Source organism: Anas platyrhynchos, chromosome 2, assembly GCF_047663525.1.
Source record: "Anas platyrhynchos isolate ZD024472 breed Pekin duck chromosome 2, IASCAAS_PekinDuck_T2T, whole genome shotgun sequence".
In the NCBI taxonomy this organism is placed as follows: domain Eukaryota; kingdom Metazoa; phylum Chordata; class Aves; order Anseriformes; family Anatidae; genus Anas; species Anas platyrhynchos.
Genome location: NC_092588.1, coordinates 98,823,105 through 98,845,438, shown reverse-complemented (window position 1 = coordinate 98,845,438; position 22,334 = coordinate 98,823,105). Strand labels below are relative to the sequence as shown.

General features: G+C 40.5%; 1 protein-coding gene across 5 annotated transcripts in view; it reads left to right on the top strand.

The window, feature by feature from the left end:
* ITPRID1 (ITPR interacting domain containing 1) overlaps positions 1–13,491 on the top strand; it is a 52,768-nt gene extending 39,277 nt beyond the window's left edge. For 4 of the 5 annotated variants that reach the window (XM_005014031.6, XM_021268525.4, XM_038175380.2 and 1 more), the window contains 6 exons: positions 4,253–4,338; positions 4,752–6,251; positions 9,757–9,884; positions 10,570–10,681; positions 10,998–11,351; positions 12,286–13,491. In XM_005014031.6, the coding sequence (XP_005014088.2) occupies positions 4,253–4,338; positions 4,752–6,251; positions 9,757–9,884; positions 10,570–10,681; positions 10,998–11,351; positions 12,286–12,342 (2,237 nt within the window). In that variant the 3' untranslated portion in view covers positions 12,343–13,491. The remainder of the gene's footprint in view (positions 1–4,252; positions 4,339–4,751; positions 6,252–9,756; positions 9,885–10,569; positions 10,682–10,997; positions 11,352–12,285) is intronic. The other variant, XM_027451386.3, reaches the window with a different exon arrangement.
* The last annotated feature ends 8,843 nt before the right edge of the window (positions 13,492–22,334 follow it).

Here is a 22,334-nt window from a genome sequence, read left to right as displayed (position 1 = left end):
TTTGGAGAATCAGAGCCTTCACATCTTTTACCTGCTTCTGCTAGAGCTGTAGAGCTGTGCAGCTTTGGTGCCTTTGGTATTTGATGCCTGTGTTTGAGAAGCAAAACACAGAACATAAGAAAACCTCTATTCAGTTCTGGCACTTCCATGGATGTGGTGTGACTTTCATTCATTCCATCTCTTACTTCAGTGGTACTTCCATTCAACTGCTGTTGAATTAAACTATTGTTGAATTGAAGTGTTTTGTCAAGCCCCAATCAAAAAGGTATTTATGTGTGCACTAAACTCTGGGTGTGGGAACATTATGCATAGATTTAAGCCCAAATCTAGTTTTCTTGCTGAATTTAACATGAGTGTTTAAGTTGTAATGATGCTAGTGCCTTAAGAGTTTCATGTGAGAGATTGCATACTGTCTTTGCTTGCATAGCTAAGTGAAAAACTTAGACTAAGCCTTTCAGGCTTCTCTTACTTTCATGAGATATCTGACTACATTGTGGTGCCTCTGCATTGTTTAGTCCCATGTATATAACAGATAGTTTTAGAAATGCTTAACTACATCAAGGTCCTTCAACATTTAAATAACTACAGGGAAAAAAAAAAAAAAAAAAAAAACAAAAAAAAAAAACATTGCTAGGCTGCAATTGGCCGTTCTGTTATTTCCTATGACAGGATGAGTAGTCCAGATTTTAATTTGTGAATTTAAAATTCAGATTTGCACAAATGCTCTTGCCTTTGAAATTTTTGTGCCTATGCTTCCCCAAATACTCAAATGAGGTAGAAAACAAACACTGGAGTGCACTGATCCATGTTAATGTGATTCACTAGACATACAAAAAATATAGTATGATTTATAAGCAATGCAGAAGTTCTCATGGCATCTTTTCATGTTGTGAGTATTCTCCAGGCTGGAAAATATAAAGAGGTTGTGTTGTTTGCAGCCAAGTCCACATAAAACCAGCTGCAGAGTCTTCAGAGGAACCCAGAACTGCACTCCAGCACTTATTTTTTTTATTAATTAGGGAATATTCTTTCATTAGTGGTAAACCTAGAAGCCCAGTACGTTCAGAAAGATCCTGCGTGGAAGGCTGGTGAAAACGGAAGCCACTGTATCTGCATGCCAATAAGGGGAGAGAGAAAGTCTCTTAATGAAATTGGATTGATCAAGTAAATGGTTGGAAAGCTGTGGGACCTTTGAGGTTTGGAAGGCATGTACTTTCTTATGTGGTACAAAATGAAGCAGCAACCTGATTAGTAAGTTCCTCTAACCTATTTTTATTTAAAATTCAGGCAGAACAGAAATGGAATGCAGGAGCTAAACTATCCCAGTTCAATTAGCACAGAAAGGCGAAGAGCCAAGGTTTTCCTCACCAAGGTCTTCAGGGGCAATTCTCAGGTTTCCTCTTTCCAGCATAGCCAGATGTATTCTCCACACAGGGCCCAGAGTTGTAATTTTTATCTCATAGTTGAATACTGGTCTGCGTCTCTACTTCTTCTCCAAACATACTTTATCTTTCCTTTGTGTGATGCTCTGCATGTTATTTGCAGAATCTCAACAGGTTTGGATGTCTCCACACACTAGGAGAACTGAGTGGAACTACATGAATAATGGATATTTTGGTTCACTGGATGAACCAAATGATTGGGGAAAAATGTGGTTTAGGTAGACTGGAATTAAAAACATGTTTTGCTTAATGTTCAGGTGATTTAACCCATTTTTTTTCACCTTTCTACTTTAAATTAAAAAATGCAGTTACTCTCAGAAAAAAAAATAATAAAGGTATATTTGAAAGAGAAAGGAACATTTAAAAAATGCCAAAGTATACCATGCAAATTTTGCTGATCCTTCCTCCTGTCTTTTTGGTCAACTTGTATCCTTCCTAACGATGCTCTTCCTGTTGCTGAAAGACTTAGTTCATTTAAAAATAAGGAATTGTTGCTTCTAAGCAGTGAGAGTTTTTTAGATGCTAGCAACAGCATACAGTCTGGATGTTTTCAGAAAAGATGTTATTTATAGGAATTTGTCCTGGGAGACCTAGCAGAAACTTGGGCTTATAGCTATCCTCACCAGGTACTAGAGCCTGCCAAGAAAAACTGTACTGTTACCATTGGCGAACTATTAACTTTCACAAAGATGGAAACTGTTCCTTCTCAGGACAGCACTAGCCATGCTCTAATTTTCAGCCTCACTTACTCCCTCCCTGCTTGGGACACTAAGTTGAAACGAAGTGATAGATTGGCCCAGTCCTCATCGAAAGCATGGTTTCCTCAGTATACAAATGCTGCCTTCCTCTCACAAATGCTGCAAATATTACTTGACTCTGGTATACAGACTTTAAACCAGACATAGTTTACTTGACTCTCATATATAGACATTAAAACTGAGCTGCCTCAATTTGAAAAGGATATCATGTTTAATCTAGTTTCTACACAGCCCCAGCCTGCAGCATGACCTGCCTTCCCAACACGGCACTGCTTCACATTTCTCCCGGGAGCATGCTGTTCAACTTGAAGTCTTTGTGGGAGCACTATGACAATCTTCATAGCTTTTCACTTCTTCTTGAATTGGAGGATCGTATTTGTTTTCACTATGTCTTATTTTAAATTCAGACTTCAGTGGAAATCACTGAAACTTTCACTGGCTTTGAATAAAGTGTTCCAGAGTCAGAGAAAAATCTCATCTTTTAAAAACTCCTTATCTCCACCTGCATGCATAGCTTAGATATGGCCTGGCACATTTGATAGGATCTCACATGTCGGTGTGGGATGTAATGATTAAATTAGGCGCCTGAATGTACTTGGAAAAGATCTGCAGCACAGATCCTCAAAGACTTCACTTTACATGGATTAAATGGGGAATTTAAGTCTTTACGCTAGAAATATTAGCTAACTACACATCTAACATACAGGTAGGTGCAAATTAGATGCCTAACTCAGATGAAGGTGATTTCACCTTCAGCGGTTTGACTGAATTGTGCTTAAGATGGTTCTCATTCAACCATGAATTTATTTTCTCTTGGAAGTTTCTATTTTGCTTACATAAAAATTGTAGAAACTGGATTCATACTCAGAATGGTCATTAGGTCCTGTTACATAACCATTTTTTAAATACAGATACAGACTTTCAGGGTGGTTTGAGCCTTGGTTTAAGTATATACCTTGCATGTTATTTAGTGAGAGCCAGGATAGCTGAGCACACCTGACACCTACTTCCAAGGGAGTTCAGGGAGACTTGTGGAGGTCTTTCTGTAGCCTAATGGCAATGATGTTAACTGTCTCTGTGGACATTTAATCCAGTCATTATGTTTCACCTTGTGACTAAAGATCAGCCCAGAGTGTACCATCACATACCTTGGGTAGTGCTCTAGCTAGTTCATGGTGTGTCTGGACAGACTGGACGGTTGCAATACATAAACACTTTTGACTGTGTTGTTGGAACAGATGCTTTGCATTTACTTCAAGTAATGGGCCAGACCTGACTACAGCCACCTGGTCTTGACTAGGTTAGAAAGTGAATTCTAACAGCACTACTCTTCCATTAAAAGTTATGTGTGTTTTGTTTTTTTTTTATTCTTTTTTTTTTTTCCTTTTTTTTCCTCCTATATATAATTTCTAGTAGCATTTCAGCTACTTTTGTATTCTACATGTTTCAGGATTAAAACAGTCACTAAATAAGCAGATAATGTGGTTTTCTAACTCTGCAGACTTTAAAGCATGAAGGTCAAGTTTTGTTATATCCTCTGATGGAGGGTCTTCTTCTCATGGGGCGTTATTTTGAGTTTCATAGTGGCTCAACTACAGCAGCTAAAACATTTATACTTTTCAAAAATTTTTAAGCCTTTCTACATTTTTATGTATGGAGAACTATAGGCCAGACTAACACACTGGGAAGCAACAGCTGGCAAAGATGCAAAGGGTAATTGAAACAGCTTCAAAAAAAAAGTTTAGAGAATCTGTAGAGTAGTCTCCCTGGGGGAGAAGCTGAACCACGATGTTGTTCGTGGGAAACTGCAAAGATGAGTTTTGAGACCACCCACAAAACAGGCATTTTTCAGCAACTTCATTGCAAATTTTGTAATGTGTGAGATGGGAACCACATATTTCTCATCTGAAATAGAAAATTGACTGATATGCTGATGATACTAAGTGACAATGCAAGTAATTCATAATATGTGTTTTTGGTTCTGCAGTTGCTGTCTACAAATAGATTGTATGATTTTCATTATTTGATGCCTCATCCTTTTGTTTCCCCCAGCAGAGGTGATGGTGACAAGAACAAGCAGCTGCCAATCAGACAGCAGTGGGTTCATGGAGGAGCTGCCAGAGCCCTTAGTTTTGCAAGTAAGGAATCGATCAATATTCTATATTAATCAGCAGGTCTGTGAAAACTCTGTAACCCTGGCACAAGTAACAAACAAACAAATAAATAATCATGGAGTCAGGAAAGCTTAATGAAAACAAATTCACCTTCCTAGAAAACCTCATAAGGCAAGAAGCATTCTCAGAGCTTTGTGCAATTCTCCCACCACTCTAATGCAAGATTTGCACAAGGTTAGAGAATAAATGAGACATGAATCTTTGATTCTTTGGTTTGCTGGGTATTTAGAGATGCATTTGAAGATGTCTTCTGGGCCCAGGGGTGCCCAGAACAAAGTAGTGGTTGCCAAATGAAAATGATAGTAAAACTGTAATATTCTTTTTTTTTTTTTTTTTTTTTTTTCCTCTCCCTTTTTTTCTTCTTTTATTTTCTTCAGAATTCATCTTTGTCAGGAAAGATGAATATTATTTCTGATAACTACAATGAAGAAACAGCCCTGTCACATAGGACAAAGTTTCCTATGTTAAATCAAGATTTCCAACAAAATCCAGATGATTGTGTTACTGAGGTCTTCATCACAGCTTATGAGAGCATCTTGACAGTATCTAAGCCAACAAAAGCATGCAGTGACCAGGGAGAAGAGATTAGTCTCCTGCTGACTGCAGAAAATGGTGATTATCAAGCCCGTAATGGTGAGCTACAGAGTCTTGTCCAAGAAAGATTACACAATATGGACAAGAAAGAGCATAAAACTGGAAGAAAGCAACTGGAAAAAGAGGAGCGCATGAAACAGTACAATCCTTTTTTTAAGAGTGATACTCAGGATGAAGGAGATCCTATCTCCTCAAAATCTGATCATCAGTTTTGTTTCAGTACAGGACATAAAAATGCAAATATAGCCTTCACTGAACTGAGTGATACAAACCATGCAGTCATCAGTGAGGGCAAACACAGAGGCAACGATGAAGGTGAGAGGTGCCTGACTGAAAAGCACATTGGATTTGCATATCAAGAAAATGCCCATGGAAGCAGTATAGAACATGTTAAAGGACAGTGGTGGGGCCAGGAAGTGGTTGGCAAAGATGGTACCCTGCTTGCAGTGAATGAGGAGACAAATAGACAGATGCTCTGCAACTTGGATAGTAATGCAAAAAATACAAGATACTTCTCTGAAAGGGGGCTCCCAGAAACTCTGTGTCAGGGCATGGCAGTGCAGAGTGGGAGTAGTGCCACTTCAACCAGCACTTCACAAGTATCTTGCAGTCCTCTGTGCTGCCTAGCAGAAGGGCCTGGATTAAGCTCCCCTGAAGATCAACAGACTGGTAGCATAAGGGAGATGCTAGGTGCTGACAAACCTGAACAGGCAGGCACTGTCCAAAACTGCGAAATGACTCGTATTCCTCTGAAATCTGTTACTGTTCAGATGCCTTCAGGGCTGGAGTTTACTTCAAGGGTGAAGTGCAAAGGGCAAAATGCTCCTTGCATTGAAAGCCTTGCTAAGGATGACCCTGTGGACATGTTCAGCGTGTTAGCACTCCCTGATGGTCGTCGTCTTGTGTGGTCAGACCCAGGGGCTTCAAAGGATGGTGTGAAGCAGACCACTGAGTCCTCCAGCCAAACTGACACCCTCGCCAGGAAAACCAGGCTGTCACCACTGCTTTGTCCACCCCATAGCCACCTGACAAAATCAGCCTCTCTAGACAGCATGCTCTTTGGCAAATACAGGTCGCACCACTGGGGTGAAACCTCTGGCATCACAGGTGCACAGGGCAATCACTGCTGTCGCTGCTGCCACAGCTGCTGCTCAAGGACATATCCTGTGGCTGTTTCTCCCCATCGCCTTGTAGGCTGCTGCTCAAACCATGCCACCACCAAGCTGCAGCTCTTGAAGACACTGACACTCCTGCAGAAAACTGCGATGCGAAATCTTCCTCAAGTAAGTAGGTTCCTTCAAATAATAATATATAGATGGCTGACACACTTATTTGCTAAATGCGCAAGCTATCTTTATCTTTCCTCTCCTATTTTGCTTGTTTCTTTAGTGAGACATATCTTGGGAATAAAACTGAGAAAATGGGGAGGGAAAGAAGCACTCCGTTCTGGACAGAAGTGGCAAACATGTCTGTGTACCTTCAGTTTTGTTGGGCCACTTACTTTCATAATGTATGTTCATCAACTCAGTCTTAAAATATTTACTGTGAACTAGGTTATTAAATTTTCAGATTAAGTGCAGAGAAGAAATAAGATTTGATTTAGAGAATGAGTTTCAATTAGTTTCTGTGAATCAGATGATTTACAGTAACTGAGTATTGTACTGGGTAGAAGAAGCAAGGTTATATAATTTAGTGCAATCCTCTTTTACTGAGAACTAACTTAATTTATATTATAGTGTTTGTTAAATACTGAATGTGCATATGTAGATACATACCATAAGCCAAACTGATTTAAATCAAAGGGAAGAGCAACTTCTCAGAGCCTCAAGTCATTTTATCATGGTAGAGTAAGCAGTTTTCATTAAATCTAAGGCTGTGTTAAGATGACCATTTGCAATAAAAAGATCAATAGTAAAAAGTCACCACATTATTATTTTTTTGGTCAGAATTGTTGAGAGGTCCCAAAAGTTGTGAAAGACTTAGGGTGTGTTGGGTAAGAAAGAAAGGAATGGAACTGAAAAGGGCTTTTATGTCCTGGGAAAAATGTAGTGCAGTATACATCCAGCTTCTTTGCAGGACTTCCTGTTTTTCCTCTTTTGATGCCACATCGTTGAATATATAAATCTGCAATGTCTTGTCTTTTAACATTATATGGAAAAACATGCATTTGTTAGCTATCATGCTGTTGCCACAAGATGGCAGTGAATCAGTAACTTATGGTGGACTAGAAGCTTGTTCTCACTGATTACTACTTAATCACTCTTCTAATAGGGGCTAGTGGTGATTTTTCTTCTGCAGTCTGTGGACAGGGAGTGTGGGTGGAAAAGGCTTTGCACCATACTGTTATCCAAGATCTGTCCTTAGGGATATGGCTTAACATCACCATCACTGTGCAATAAGAGAGTGAATATACTGAATATTAGCCACTCTAGATATTTCATGGGTACATATTTTTGCTTTACACTAAAGGTAAGGTAGTTTCTATGTATTTTACTGTAAGAAGCTCTCTCAGGTTCTACCCCATTTATCAAGGGCATGTACAGGGAATGCAACCACTGTGGAGCAACTGGTAGATAGTAATTGTACCCTACTTGTACTCACTTTACTTGAAACAATGGCCTGCCTTGGAGTGTTTCTGGGAAAATTAGTCCCCCCCCTCCATCCCTGTTGAGATTGAACTATGAATAAATCTATGTGAACATGTGCTCTGTGATATGCCTGAAGAGTCAGTGCCAGGGGAGCTGCCCTTACCTCATCCATAACATTTTCACAAACTTCGTTATACTTTTTGGATCTTTTGCATGGTGTTTTCCAGATTTCTGTTAGTCTTGAGGAATCATTTATATATAGTCCGTTGACTTCATAGTGACGTGCATGACAGGAGCTCTTCAGTCTCATTTGGGCACACCTTTCTGATGGCTAGATATCCTGATCGCTAGATTTGGTGGTGAGATGAAGTCCTCTTTATTATATGGGTACTGCTGACTTACATCCTAGCGCTCTCATCTAGGAACAGCCAAACTTCCTGAGGATCAAGATTAAAGACTGTGGAGGGGAGCTTAGGGGGGGATGAGCAATCAGCCAACACTTGATCCGAAGGTCCTTGTAACAGTTGACTGCCTCAGTGGGGTGCATGATTGTTGTCCTAACCTATAGCATTAAGAGAACCAACTGTGCTCCGCATGGAGTAGACTCTTAGGAGAGCTCTGCTCCACTACAGTCATAGGACCAGCTCTGTCAAACCACTACCAATCTCTAATTAGCCCTTTCTGATGCTATCCTATGCCACTTGAAGTTAGATAGTTCATTTGCTGTTATGGGAAAGTTTATCCCTGGGTTCATACACATCAAGAGCGTGCCTGTTGAAATGGAGATTGGGGATGAGGTTTATCAAATGCATGGGGAACATCTTTTGCTCTCGAGCTGAAGCTGTTCCTTCAGCAGGGCTGACTTCCTCATGTTTCAGGCCTTGGTGGGCCTGAGGGACACATTCAAGCATACAAACATGAAGAGATCTTCAAAGGCTGTGATTGCAGGGATTCAAAGAGATCAAGCATTGCCACACTTTGTAGACATGACTCTTACTCTTGGTCAGTTATGGTAGTCAGCAGAGGAGTGCAGGTTCCTACACTATCTTCCCATGATTTACTAGAGACTAAAATATGCCAAAGCAAGAACATGCTGAACTCCTGCTTGCACTCTGAGCAATTTAAGATGTAATAGGGACATGCCTTCAGAAGGCAGGTGGTACTGTCTCCAAAATCACATTGATGATGCTGTCTGCATTACTTCCTTTAATGAAGTGTTAAAAGTCAAGGAAAAGTATGTAAGATGTCTAGAAACAGACATCTATGGACTCTAGCAGCAGGATTTATTTTGATGTTACTAGCAGGTTGCACTTATATTATTCCTGTGCTCCAAAGTAGTAATGGGAAAATCTTAATGATTTTTTCTATACTATCGCTACTCATTCATCTGATCTTCTTTGAGACATTCCTGGTGTAGATGTTTACATCAGAGTAGATGTAAGTGATTAGTCATACTAGATTCCTTCTCTCAGTCAAAAAAAAAAAAAAATGGTGACGTTTAATGATTCTGTGATTTATGGCATAGATCCTCTGACATGTTATGGGTGTCTAATTTTTAAACAGAACAATTGCTCTGTCACTGTACTTGGATGTTTATCTGTTATGGTAAATGTCTGCACTTCATTAGATAAATCCAATTCAAGCTGTCTAAGAGGTAATAGATGAGAAATTATCAGAAACTTAGCAGAACCTGTCATGAAAGACATTTGTACCTCTCGTAGTACTTATATTTCTTCACTCTCATGCTTACTCTCCTTCTCCCTCTTCCTAGTTCTCTTTTTCAAAACAGTTTCTAACTTTCAGTGGACAGTAATTTCACATTAATTCATAGTAACTCATCCTGCTGGAAGATAGTATCTGATGACAGCATAATATCAGGATTTATCACATTTTGCCAGATTTTTGATCAAAGTCCATTTCCCACTTCCGTGGCAAAAATGAAATTCCCATTGACTTGACTAGTGCCACATCATCCTACATCATTTAGGAAACAAGGTGGTGACTGGGATGCGAGTGATGCACCCAGCACAAACACACTTGAAGTGCCATCTGGACTCTCATGGCAGCAGCTCACAGAGCCCCTGTTGTGCAGGTAAGAGGTGGGCCCATGTCCTTTGCACTGTCAGCTTCAAATGCATTTGCCATGGAGGCAGTCAAAGAAAAGTAGTAAAGTGGGGTGTCTTCTTGCTTTTCTATGCAGTGTACCCTCCAGGAAATAGATCTGATGAAGATCTCCTGCCAGCACTTCCGTGAGAAGCTGGATGAGATTGAGCAACACCTGACCGAACAGCAGGCACTGCTTTCTGATGTTATGCCTCATGAAGGAAGGTAAAGGCAGCCCCACACACTTACTTAAATCCAAAGCTAGCACCAGCAACAGCCCATGGGCACTTACAGTCTGTCTGGACACTTGTGTTACCATTACTGGTCAGTGAGTTACAGCCGTAGGCATCCTGCAAGTGGAAAAGTATTGTGATTTTTGCTTAGAAGAAAGTCCAGCTACTCTCCATACTGTTCAATCATGTATTATGAAGGGGAAAATTGCTCTATAAATGTAGACTAGATTTTTAGTGTGGAATTAATATATTTTAATAGTAATAGGAATCCAGGAACAGGTATCAGTTAGCTCTTCATGGATTCAGCCCACGTTCACAGTGATTATTGAGAAGCCTCATTTATACAAAAATTTCGTAGGGGCTTCTAGTCTTGAGCTGCATGAAAGTAGGACATTTATGCGGTCTTTGTGATAGTAATATATCAGAACTGATGAACCTGCCCAGACTCAAGCCCACTCTACAAATGCAACATGTTTAATTTTGCAAGTGGGATAACTGAAGACCTAGAGTAGAGTGGGCAATATTTTTTATTTTTTATATAATTTTTTGTAAGTTATTCCACGGTCATGGGTAGAAATCAGATGGCAACAGTGTGTGATACAGGCATTATGGTGGGGCTGAAGAAGAGGAGCGTGTTCATTGCCCATTCAAGTGTGCTTTCACTTCTGACCCTGCAGGGAGGAAAGCAGAAACCTGCAACTCCTACGGCAGGCCATTCGTCAGGAGGTGGCAGAGCTGGAATTTCAGCTGAATGATCGAACTTGCCAAGTCAGAGAGGGCATCCTGATGGTATGTTGCACAAGGCACCACTCTGGGTCTTGTGGGAAGTTTTCCTGACAAGTTTGGGTTAGAGGGTAAAGACTGTAATGGCCACTGATAGAAGTCCTTTTGCAGATTTTACATTAGATATATCTGTTGGAATAAAATGTCCTCTAGGCCTTTCTCCTCCTTTTTATGGCAATGTCTCATTTGCCAAACATAGCATATCTTCTTCAGACCAAGCATAAGAAGCAGGCATGCTTCATATACTCTTGTGTATCCTGCTTGATTCCTTTTATTATATTTTTATTACTGCAATATGCTTTTCCTTCTATTTTCTCTGCAGCAGCTGGACCAATTACTGGTAGAACAATCCCATCTGTTTTCTGAGCTTGGACTCTCTGATTGGAAGGGAGAAAGAAATGCCCAGAATAAACAAGCACTTCCAGATGCTGCTGACACTGTGCATCCTAAAAGTGGGTGCTCAAAAATGGTACTTCAAGGAGCTCCTAGCAAAAACATCACAGCAGCAGGCTCTCTATCTGCCCTGCAGCCAGGGGCACCCTTGACACCACTTTCTACCAAGACAGTGCCTGAGCTGAATTCAGATGAGTCTGACCCACAGGAACCCTCCACCAGCAAAAAGGAAATAAAAGGACCTCCCCAAGCAAAAATGGACTTTAAGACCTTTATACGCAATGTAAGAAGCTGTTTTAGTCTCAGCCTCAAAGTTTTAAGTGGAAGGGATTGCTGACTCACAATGCAGTTGAGCTATGCAGTGCCTCGTTGCCGCAGCCTAGATCAGGACACTTTCCTGCTAAACAGTGTGTTCATCCCAAGGGACAGAGACTGTGCTTCAGGGCACTGTCAGCCTGCACAGACAGCACAGGAACAGGCTGGGACTGGACCTGCCTTGCTATTTCCCTCTAAGCTGTGGCAATGACCCAGATGCTCCAGAGAGAAGCATATATAAATACGTACATGATTTCTGCTAGGCTTGCTTGAACTCTGGATGCAACTGTTCAACTAATTGGTATATTCAAACCTCTCCCATAGTGTGAGATTAGTAATTTATGGCTTCAATTTGCAAAGCCAATTACCTGGTTTTACAAGGGCAGTAAAGGCAGTGAAACAGAAGGTTTGTTGTTTTTCCAAAGAAATTTAAAGTTAGCATTTCTGACAGATCTGATCTCACAATGTAATCATAAAAAAAAAAAGTTTGTTTGCCTTTCTGTTTATTAAATATTTCTAGCTAATTTCTTATCTGCCTTACACTTTGATCTGTTTTATCTCAACATGTGTCCCAATTTTTAAAGGAATGATCAAATGATCATTTTTTTAAGTGAACAGTTAGGGTCAAATTTTGCATAACATTCATATAAACACAGTTGGAAAGAATACTCTGTACTGTAATCTTACACTGTTTTCCTGATTTATGCTGATATTGCTATTGGTATTACCAAGCAGAATCAGATTCCTTTGCACACAAATCAAAGAATGAGAACCATAGACAGTAAGGAGCAAAAAACTGAAATTTATTTGATATCATGTTTTGTCATTCTTTTGTACCCATTTCCTTTTCTTGGTCATTTTCTCAACATAACACTTTTTCCTTTTGTTTATTTGTTTTTCAGTTGAAGAAATCTTTCAGAAGTCCTTTAGGTAATGATTCAGCAGAAGGGAAAGACTGATGGAGGACAGACTGATGGATTTTGTTATTAATAATTGTGGCCTTTCTCCTTCAATACATGGTATATCTCAGAAGCAAATGAGCAAAACGCTGCTTTATGCAAAGCAGTTTCATTTGCAATCAGGTGACTGGCCAGAAAAGCAGACATCTTCAAAGGATATTTCAAAAAGAGACACTGCATTTTGCTATTTTGTGAGTGCAAAACTTACTGTATTACTCTTGGCATGACACAGGGCTGTTCTTTGTAAAGTCATTTACAAAGAAGAGGAGAGGGCTTGTTTTAAGAAGAAACTTACAAACTTGTGGACAGCCTAGGAGGTACCTCTAGAAGCTATTCTCCTTAAACCCAGTTATTTTAACATAGTCCTTCAACCAATATTAACCCTCAGGTCCAAACTACCTTGTATAGCCAGCCCCTAGCCATCTTCTAGCTTTTAATTAGCTAGTAAAACCTAATTTGCCTCTGACTAATTTTATGAGGCTTGTATCTGTTGTCCGTATCAAATCAGGATCTCACTGACGATGTATAAAATGTTATATACCCACACTGTCAAACCATTACTGTGGATAGTCTCCTAGCTGTCCTCTTCATTTTCATGTTTGCTTCACACAAATCTAACTGAAGAAAAAAAAAAAAGTAAAAAATAAAAATCACGGGATTATAAACCTTCAGTCAGAATCCTGGTTCAGTTTTCTGGGGAGTGCTCAGAACTTGGATTCATGCAGAAGAAAAAGAAACCCCCAAACCAACAAACAAAACAACAAACAAACAAAAAAACAGTAGAAAAGACCTCTCTGGTTTGGAGTTTAGCAGAGAAATCCAACTAGCTCATTTTCAAAGCAGTTTGTTCTACTGCTTTCAAATTAGCCCTTCCCGGGCTGTGAGACGTCCTACTGGCTTGTTTGTTTAATGCTCTGGAGGGATCTTAGGTGTCATTTAGACTTTGGTGTTGCAAATCACAGTTCTGCAAAGGTGCAAATAGAAGTAGCATTTGTACATGTTTAAGGAGAAAATGGAGTCAAACATGCTGAGCAGCCTGGAGGCTCCCTGCACCTCGATGTTTCCACAGATGTTCAAGGCAATAAAATGATTGGGGGAGAGGTACATAACACAGGAACCGACAAGATCTCCCACAGCCTGCTGGGCCATGAATTTTGCTAGTTGAAATTTGCCCCTTTCTTGAGACCCCACATGGGATTTGTACACCACTTCCACACTATCAAGTGTTTAAGAGTTTATATATCAAGATTTGTGACTTTGAAGCTGCTGGGATTAATCTTGACAGCAAGCGGCATGCAAACAGGACCAAAATAACCTTCATCTCTAGTACCTTATGAACTGCAATTGCAGATGCTGTACTTTGTGGAGTAAGGCAAATAAAGAGCAAGGTGAAGGATATACAATGATGCCAGTGCCAAAGGACTTCTGGAAGGAGCTAAGAATTTTCTTTTCCTTATCCACACCATAAAACAAGCTACTTTTTGAATGTGCCACTGCAGCATGTTAAGTAAAAGCTTTAAGTAGGTATGTGATGCTACAGACACTGTATGCCTGTCTTATATCCTTGTGCGCAGGTGGCAGCTATTCTTGATCACGAAGATCACATGGGACCTCTGGTGCCATTCAACTTCTACCATCTGCATTCACAGTCAGGACTGAATTTGACTCCTCATAACAAAACTTTCCTGTTTGAACAGTCTGTAGGTGATTTGTGTGTGCAGTCCAGTTCTTCACTTCACTTTAATTATAATCTCATGCAAGTTGTGGAGGGGATTGGGTTCACCATATGCAACACTTAGACATCCATAAATACAATGGTTAAGCTATAACCTCATAGCAATAAAAAACATGCGAAGCAAGGGGAAGGGGTAAAATCTTCTGATTTATGGTGGAGTACAATTTCATAAGTCCTGCAACCATATTACAAGAATGTCTGGATTGAGTCTCAGTGCTGCTGTCGAAGATGCAAGACCAAAAAAAATAATGCAGTCATTTTGTGACTGGGAAAGCCTGGAGTGGTACTGGTGACTGTAGCAACCCAGCTGTGTACCTTCTTTTCCTTCCACACATGGTGTTACCAGTCTTTTAAATGCTATCTTTTATTTCCCTTCAGGGCAGGGGAAATATTTACTCATAAGTAAATATGATGGGATTCTTAATGATAACTTCACAGAATTAGTGGAATAATGTTTCTGATCGAGAAACATAATTGCTCTAGCTAGCTAAAACCATAGCTTGCAGGCTTACAAGGCATCAGGTCATACCTCAAGGGGGACTACATTCCTTGTGAAAAGCATTAGTGCTAACCAGTTCACAAGTCTGAAATCTAAAGAAAACCGACCTTGTCACACTTCAATGTTTCTGGGGAAAAAAAGTAAAAGCAAATAGGTGGAAAAATGGCAGTCATGGCAGTATTTGAACTAAAGACTGTTGTCCTCCTTATTCCAGCACTCAGAACTGACATGGGCTGAACCAATGGCTCTGTTTCATGAGACTGTCAAGGCCCCACAGATGTTCATGCAATATTGTTCAGATCTGCTATGGAAAAGTTATGCATAGGGACACTGCTCTTTTATAGTGGTACTGATTCTCCCTGCTCCAGCCCTCTTTCAGCATCTCTCACCTTCAAGAATCCTAAAACTGCAACCTCAAATTCTTGTAACTCCATGTTAAGGGCTCAGTACCTGTGCCCTGGTAACAATTTCTGGAGTACGAGGTCCACATGCTGTCTCACCAAAGCATGTGAGAGGAAACAAATTAGGAAGGCCAAGGGAGATCAGTAGAAAATAAAATTATAATAATAAAAAGGAAAAGAAAAAAAAAAAAAAAAAAAAAGATGCCCTAAAACAAAGCTAGAAAAATAAAAAAACTAATGATTTCTTTTGCTCACTGTAGTTCAGCACCATTTGTGTCACTTGGATTTTATTTTTTTGTCATTGTCTTTTGCCTTCATTGGTTTTCCCTGATGCCCCATAAATCTTTAAACCCTGAAGCTAAAAGAGGCTGCATTGTGCACCAGCTTTAATATTGATTTTGCTAGAGAGTATAAAATCTAGAGGGATAATAAGGAAATCCATCTAAGGTACCCTGCCACGGGCTCCCATTAGTCGCTTTACCAGGCATCAATTCAATAAACCCTCGAGAGCAGCACATGAATAAACATCAGAGCCTCCCTGGCATATTAATGCATCAGTTGCCTAATTGTCAATGCTGCCAACAGACTCCAAGAAAAGAAGTATCTTGGGAACTCAGTCCCTTTCAACTTCAAGTCCGACGTAGGTTTGACACCAGCTTAGGAGAAGGCTGGGCTCAGGAGAGGGGTATGACAGCCAAATAGCAGGGGACGGCTGCTTTTGGTGTGGTGCTGACCTTCTGCTGGATGCAAAGCTCAGCTTACATCTGCTGTCTCCATGCTGCACGTTGATGAGGTGCCCCAGGTCAGGCCCATGACTTTCTCCATGGAGGACTGGAGTTAGTATTTGAAAAAAAATTCTCAAATCTTGACCTCAAGCAAGAGGAGTAAACTTGTTCTGAGATGCTTGATATGAAAGCCTTTCTCCTCCAGGGCTACCAGCCAGCCCAGGTGGCAGGAACCCTGAGTCCTATTCCTGGCTTTTCCGTGTGTTCCCTGTGTGACTCATGTCTTTATCCCATGGGGACCCTTCTTCCATATTGCCTTCTTTCTGTCTCATCTAATGAGGTTTTAAATTGCTCTCAGAGACGTTACTCTTTCATACTCTGTTCTTACAGAGCTGGGCACAGTCAGGACCCAATATCAGTCGGGACCTCTACTTGCTGCTAGGATGATAATTTTATGAGCAGGGTTTCATAAAGATCCATTGCTACTTAGGAAACAGCTGCAGTGTCACTTTATAAGGCTGTTGACTGTTTTAACTCCCCCTGCTCCAGAAACAAGGTTTTGATCTTCCTTGTAGAAATGAATATGGACAAAAGAGGATGAAGCATGAACAAAAAGGCAATTTTCTTATCAAATGGGAAAACTCAGAACCTGAGACTTCCAGGAATTAAAAGAACATGAAACAATGCTATTCTCACTTCGCTGGAGTAGTGTGTTTGAATTCATCTATCTTCATTTCATTCTTTTCCATTGTCTTTCCATAGGCACATCACTCACTCAATTAGCACAGTTCATAGCTAGTAAGAGGGACACAGGTGTGTCCCATTGAGGCAATTCAGCCTTAATATGGAAAACATTTATTACCATGACAAATAATGCAGAACACTGGCAGCATTTTCCTGAAATTATATTTTTCCCATTAAAATAAATGCCAGTTAGGACATTGGTGCTTATTGTTAATGACAGTCACAGAAGTAGTGAGGAGGTAAGAAGTACAAGAGACTGGAAATCAGGAGCTAATGAGTTGTTTGTTTGTTTGTTTTTTTCCCACCTTTTATCCTAAGAGAGCGTGAGGGCTCCCTGGGGCCTAACCTGAAGATACTGACACCCTTGCCTGTCACTGGCAAACTCTAACCATGTCGCCTGCAAAAGGCTTCCACAAATACACACAGAGGTGAAATGTTCCCCCTCTTCTGTGCTCTCTGCCTGGCCAGCTGCCTCTAAGAATGGCTCCAGCAAGTATTTAGCAGAGGGATTTCAGAGGAAGCAAGCATCTGCCGAGGGTGGCAGGCTGCCTGGGGTCCCAAAACAGAGAAGGGTGAGGGTCCTCTCTTCCAGAGGGATGGTGAAAAAAGGTGCAGTGCCCATTTCAAGATTCCCATACCTCATCCCATTTCAATTTCACCTAACAGTTTTTGGGGAGAAATCATTTTACATCAGCTCCCAGTCTATCAAAAGAAGACAGTAATATATACCTATGACAACATGTAGAGATTCCTTTCCAACAAGTGAAGTTATTGCAGCCCTATTGTGAAGCAAGGTTTGGGGGGAAAATGTCTGCACTTAAGTATCATCCTGCTGGTGATTCAGTTTTTAAAGGTCACCTAGACATTCCAGAAGATTTTCTAAGCTACTGACAGAAAGAAAATTTATGTGGAGAAAGGAATACTTACAATTGCTTAAGGAAAAATAAATAAATAAAAAAATAAAAATAAAAATCTAATTACTTGAAAACTAGGATTTATTGTATCAGTGATGCTTTTGCAATGTCCTGCACAGGGGCTCTGATGTTCTTAATTTTTGATCTACAAGGAGTAGCAATAACAAGGAAATATTACTCGTGGCACCAGGAGAGCTGTTCCAGATCTAGCACTGCTCTAATCAGAGCAGAACACACTGGAAGCAGGGTAGCTCTGACTCCTCTCATGCTTGTCCCATTTAACAAATAGAGAAGTGGAAGCAAGGGCACTTGAGTCATCCCAAACCAGGCCAGGCACATGCAAGAGATGCCTTTCTTGGGTCTGGTTTTCCTGCCAGGCTAACTCATGGAGGAGTCTGTGTTTGTGTAGCTTGGGGTAGAGGGGAGCTGGAGTGAGATGTCCAGGGAAACTTGGAGCAGCTGTTGCCAAAGAAATCTGAATCTGGGAGATGAAGTAACAGCCTTGTGTCAGCTGGGTGTATCCAGCTGTTTTCTAGCAAGCCCATCTTCAGAAACAGGCACCACAGAGCAGTTGGTACCAGTTGCATGCAGCAGCTCTGCTGACTGACACCCAGGCAAGAAGTGAGTGAGGAGGCTTGTGAGCAGCACAGTGGAAATTTGGCTGCGGATGGGGAAGAAGAATCTGAAAACAAGGTGTAGGCACAGATAGACATGGAGAAAGAGTGATAGTCAACTATTCTTTGTAGGTATAAAGAAAATGAGAGACAAGGAGCTACAAAAAGCAGGGATGAAGCAGGCTAAAGTGAGTAGTTCATTTATTTAAAGGTAGCCCAAAATGGTTGGGTCCAGTACAAAGAGGTCCTTCGGTTAAATAATTGAGCTGACAGTCCTCATTCAGAAGCCTAGGGAAAGAAATTTACTTGTTATTCTTCCCAAGGTCACTTATGAACACTTCAGGACCTCAGACGAGTAAGTGATTTAGGGACAAGGGGCAGGTAAAGACACAGCACAAACAAATAGTAAGTTTAAGGCTCTCCAAGCCCTTGATACAGCACCCAGTGGTTAAGGACAACAGAACCAAATCATCTGCAGCAAGACTCTAGCTTTGGTAGAGAAACTCTTAAATATTTTTGTGGGGAGAACCTAGATAGTTTTTGTTTGCTTGTTTTACTCTCCTCTCATGGCACCAGCAGCCACAAAGGTTAGATAATAGACATTAGCTTGTATTTTTCTGCCTATCTCTGCTAGCAGCTGTTAGTGTTACAGAATCACAGGAGCACATGTTGAAAAGGACCCCATGAGATCATCTAATCCAACATCCCACTCAGAGAGGGCCTATCCTGCCTCCTTCTCCATCAATGTGTTTAATCCTTTTGTACCTTCCCACCATGACCTTCCACTGCTTCCTGTGAAAATGAATTTCAGAAATTCACTACTTATGCAAACTTTTCTACCTGTTTGAAAGTGATCTGTTTCAACAGATCTGTCAATTAAACTGTATCTGCTACTTTTGATGAATGTCCCCTAATGTTAGAACTACAGGACTTGGTGCATAAGATGTATGCATTCATCTTTTTCCACCATTTTCCTGATTCTGTAGACTCTAAGGAGCCTAACATCTCTGAGCTGACAAGTTCCTTTTAGTCTTTTCTCCCCAGGCAATTCCTCCATCCCCTTAATCATCTCCACCCAAGTCTAGCTGGATTCCAGAAAAAAGGTTTCCAGACTTTCAGCAGTGTTTCTCTCCAAAGCTATTTGAAACCCCATAGAGTATCTCCTCGGGTCCAATTTACAAAGTCAGCTTTATTACATCTATTCATTCAGCTGCCACGCTCCAATCTCACAGGAAAGAGCTGAGTCTGAAGTTGTTACCCTCTTCTATCAGAAATATCGTGGAAAGAGAGCTACATGTGCTTATGAATTTTGAGCAGAACCACCACAGTCACCTCAAGCTCCTTTCTCTCTTCTGAACCTGTTCTCAGGGTGCAACCCTTACCAAATCCAAGTTTTTACCCAATTATAAATACTCCTCTAGTGCCACTGGAAGTGTTATGGGCAACCTATAATCTCCCCTCTCTTTCTCCTGTTTTCATTGTAGTCCCACATCTTTTGTCAACATTATGTCCCTTCTTCCATGGATTATTTTTACTTGGATAAGGATAAAAGTACAGTGAGAAACAGAGAGGACTGAGGAGAAGAGCAGCAAGAGGAATGCAGAGTCAGTCAGATGAATGGCTAAAAACAGGTGGAGCTGGCAGACTGGGTTCCCGTGCTAGGGGCCATGCTTAAGAGACAAAATGACTATCAGGAAAGAGGTTCAATCTTTCCCAGGAGTGGGTCCACGGGGAAGGCAGGGACAGTCACAGACACTACTTGCCCACCTCATTCAGCTACAAGAAAACAGACACATCCATGCTGAATAAAACCCAGGGGTACATCAGCAAAGTATCAGGTCAGAATAAATTTGCAGATCCTGGCTAGGACCAGGAGATGTATAAATGATTTTTCCCATGTGCTGTGTGACCAAGTAGACAATTTTCTTTTGCTGTTTTCCCCTTAGTTTATAGTTTTGTTTCTTTTTTACTACTTTGTTATTTACTTCTGCCATGGGACCTCCATTGATTTTATAGCATTTCATCTCATATTCAGTCTTTTTTGTGCTTTGTGTTGTAGCCAACTTGTCAGGTAAAGCTTTGGAGCTCACAAAGAGAACCTCAGAGACTCTCCACGGGAATATTTAAGCAATAGGATATGTTGGTCTTCTTCTAGGCAGCTAGCACTGTGAGATCGCAGCAAATTCAATACAAGAGGGATGATGTTAACACAGTTAAGCATGAATTTAGACATGTCACTGCTAATCCCTAGATTAACAGGAGGGAAGGAAATGTGTCAAAATAATAAAGTACCTATTAAAAAGGCTGTAGAGATAGACACTGATCCATAGTTAGCACCGATAGATGACAGAACGTCGTCAGTGAAGCGTGAGCCGTCATCTGGCAGCGTTCTGTTCTGCGGAAACCAGCCGAGTTAGGGACTTATGTCAGACTCACTGGGGATTTCCAGACATTGGAAAGAGAAGTAAAGAAGAAAAATTGAAAGGAAAAAAAAAAAAAAAAAAAAAAAGGAAGAAAGAAAGAAAAAGGAAAAACTTACCTTAATTTAAGGTCTCTGGGAGTTTCTTTTGCATTCAATTTTTGCTAAGGGGAAGTGGTGAACCAGCAGGGCACACCTGTTAACTGTATGAAATTGCTGACCCAGTCACTAATGTCCTTTGGTGGAATAAATTAATTTCTGTCTTTAGATCATAAAAGGAAAGTGGAAAAGGGTCTCAGAAAAAGACAGATAGGGACTCCAAAAGTCTAAGACAGCTGGGGCAACTCAGAGGTTATGAAAGCACAGGGCTTTTCAGGCGCTAATCCCATGCTGCTGATTTAGTGTCTCAGTTAGCAGCAAGTACATGAAACTCTGGCTAGCATTGCTTCTTAATGCTTGTTAGTGGTTATGGTTTCCAGAGTGGAAAGAAGAGCCTATGAGGTGCTTTTTAGGGACACCCTGTGATGAGCCCACTATCCCCTCTAGGGTTGTTGTAGGAGAACCAAGCTACACCAGAAAGCTGGTGATGGCTGGAGCCAGCACTTCAGCTCTGCCTGACCTCTAGATGGCACGCTTCACACCGACAACAGCTCAGAGTTCTTTAAAAAGCTTTAAAAATGAAAAATAAGAAGGGGGGGGGGGGGGGGGGGAGGGGTGAGTGTGTGTGTGATTTTTTTTAATTGCCTTGTTGGTTTGGAGCCTTGTTCAAGATTTTCCCTACAGTCTAGGAATTTAGCTGGATGTGCCGTTCTGTATCTTGTTAGGAAAGTAAGCAGCGTACATTAGTATTTGTCCTTGTGCATGAAGTACATGATAAAATTAAAGAGGACCAGATTCATTTATCTTTGGTCTGGCGCATGAAAATTCTGCTGGATACCCTCTGAATCTGTCTCTTCCAACCATTCAGTAATAAAGCATAACTTCTAAGAAATAAAAAAAAAAGAGAGATTTTTTTTTTCCCCCAAGCATATCCAATGAAATGTTCAAGGAGTCACATTTCTCCATTCTCTGCAGCTGTCTTCAGATCTGCTCATATGGTTTCAAGGAAGGTTCATGTTTCCATGGGTATTTTAAGGTATAAACTTGGTATCTGATTATTGTTATAGTTTGTTTTCTAATTATATCACTCCAAGAGAAACATTACAAGGATAAAGATTAATTGTTTTTAATGTTTCTTCATATTTGTTATGCTGCAGATAATGCTTGCTTTAAGTAAGTGGAAACAGGTGTGTAACAATTGATTAAATTAAATTAAATTAAACAAGCAAGTAGGGAATGAAATGCACATGGCTATTTTCAAGGAGAGATATTGTAAACATTAGTTAAGCAGCTGGAAATTACTAACTGCACAAAACTATTCCCTCTTCCCAGTTTTATGACATGGAGGAAGCCCTGATATATTCAATCATGACATTGTTACTTATACTTTTGTAAAGTATAAAGGAAAGGTGCCCATAACTAGGCTAGAGATGACATGGATGCAGCCAGTTGACTTTTGTTATCTGGGCCCTTCTGTAGAGGGCCAAGAAGTGTGATTTAGCACCACTTTCACACAGCCTGTGGATTTCCAAATGGGAGGAAGGCTGTCTAAAGTCAATCATTTTCAGAACTAATTAGCAAAAAATAATCCTTCATTCCTGTTTTGGCTAAAATTAATCCCTTTTATATAAATTAAGATATGACCATTACTCTTCCAATGTTGCATCACTATACAAGACTATTGCAAATTTTGTGTATATGAATAAAGAAGACTTATGAGGGGGGGAAATAGATTCATAAAATTCTCCAAAGACCTCAGAATTAATTTCTGCTTTTAGAGAGTCTCTGTTAGAGTTGACCTTCTCAGTCAATAGATATGCTCCCTGCAGAAGCTCTGAAAGG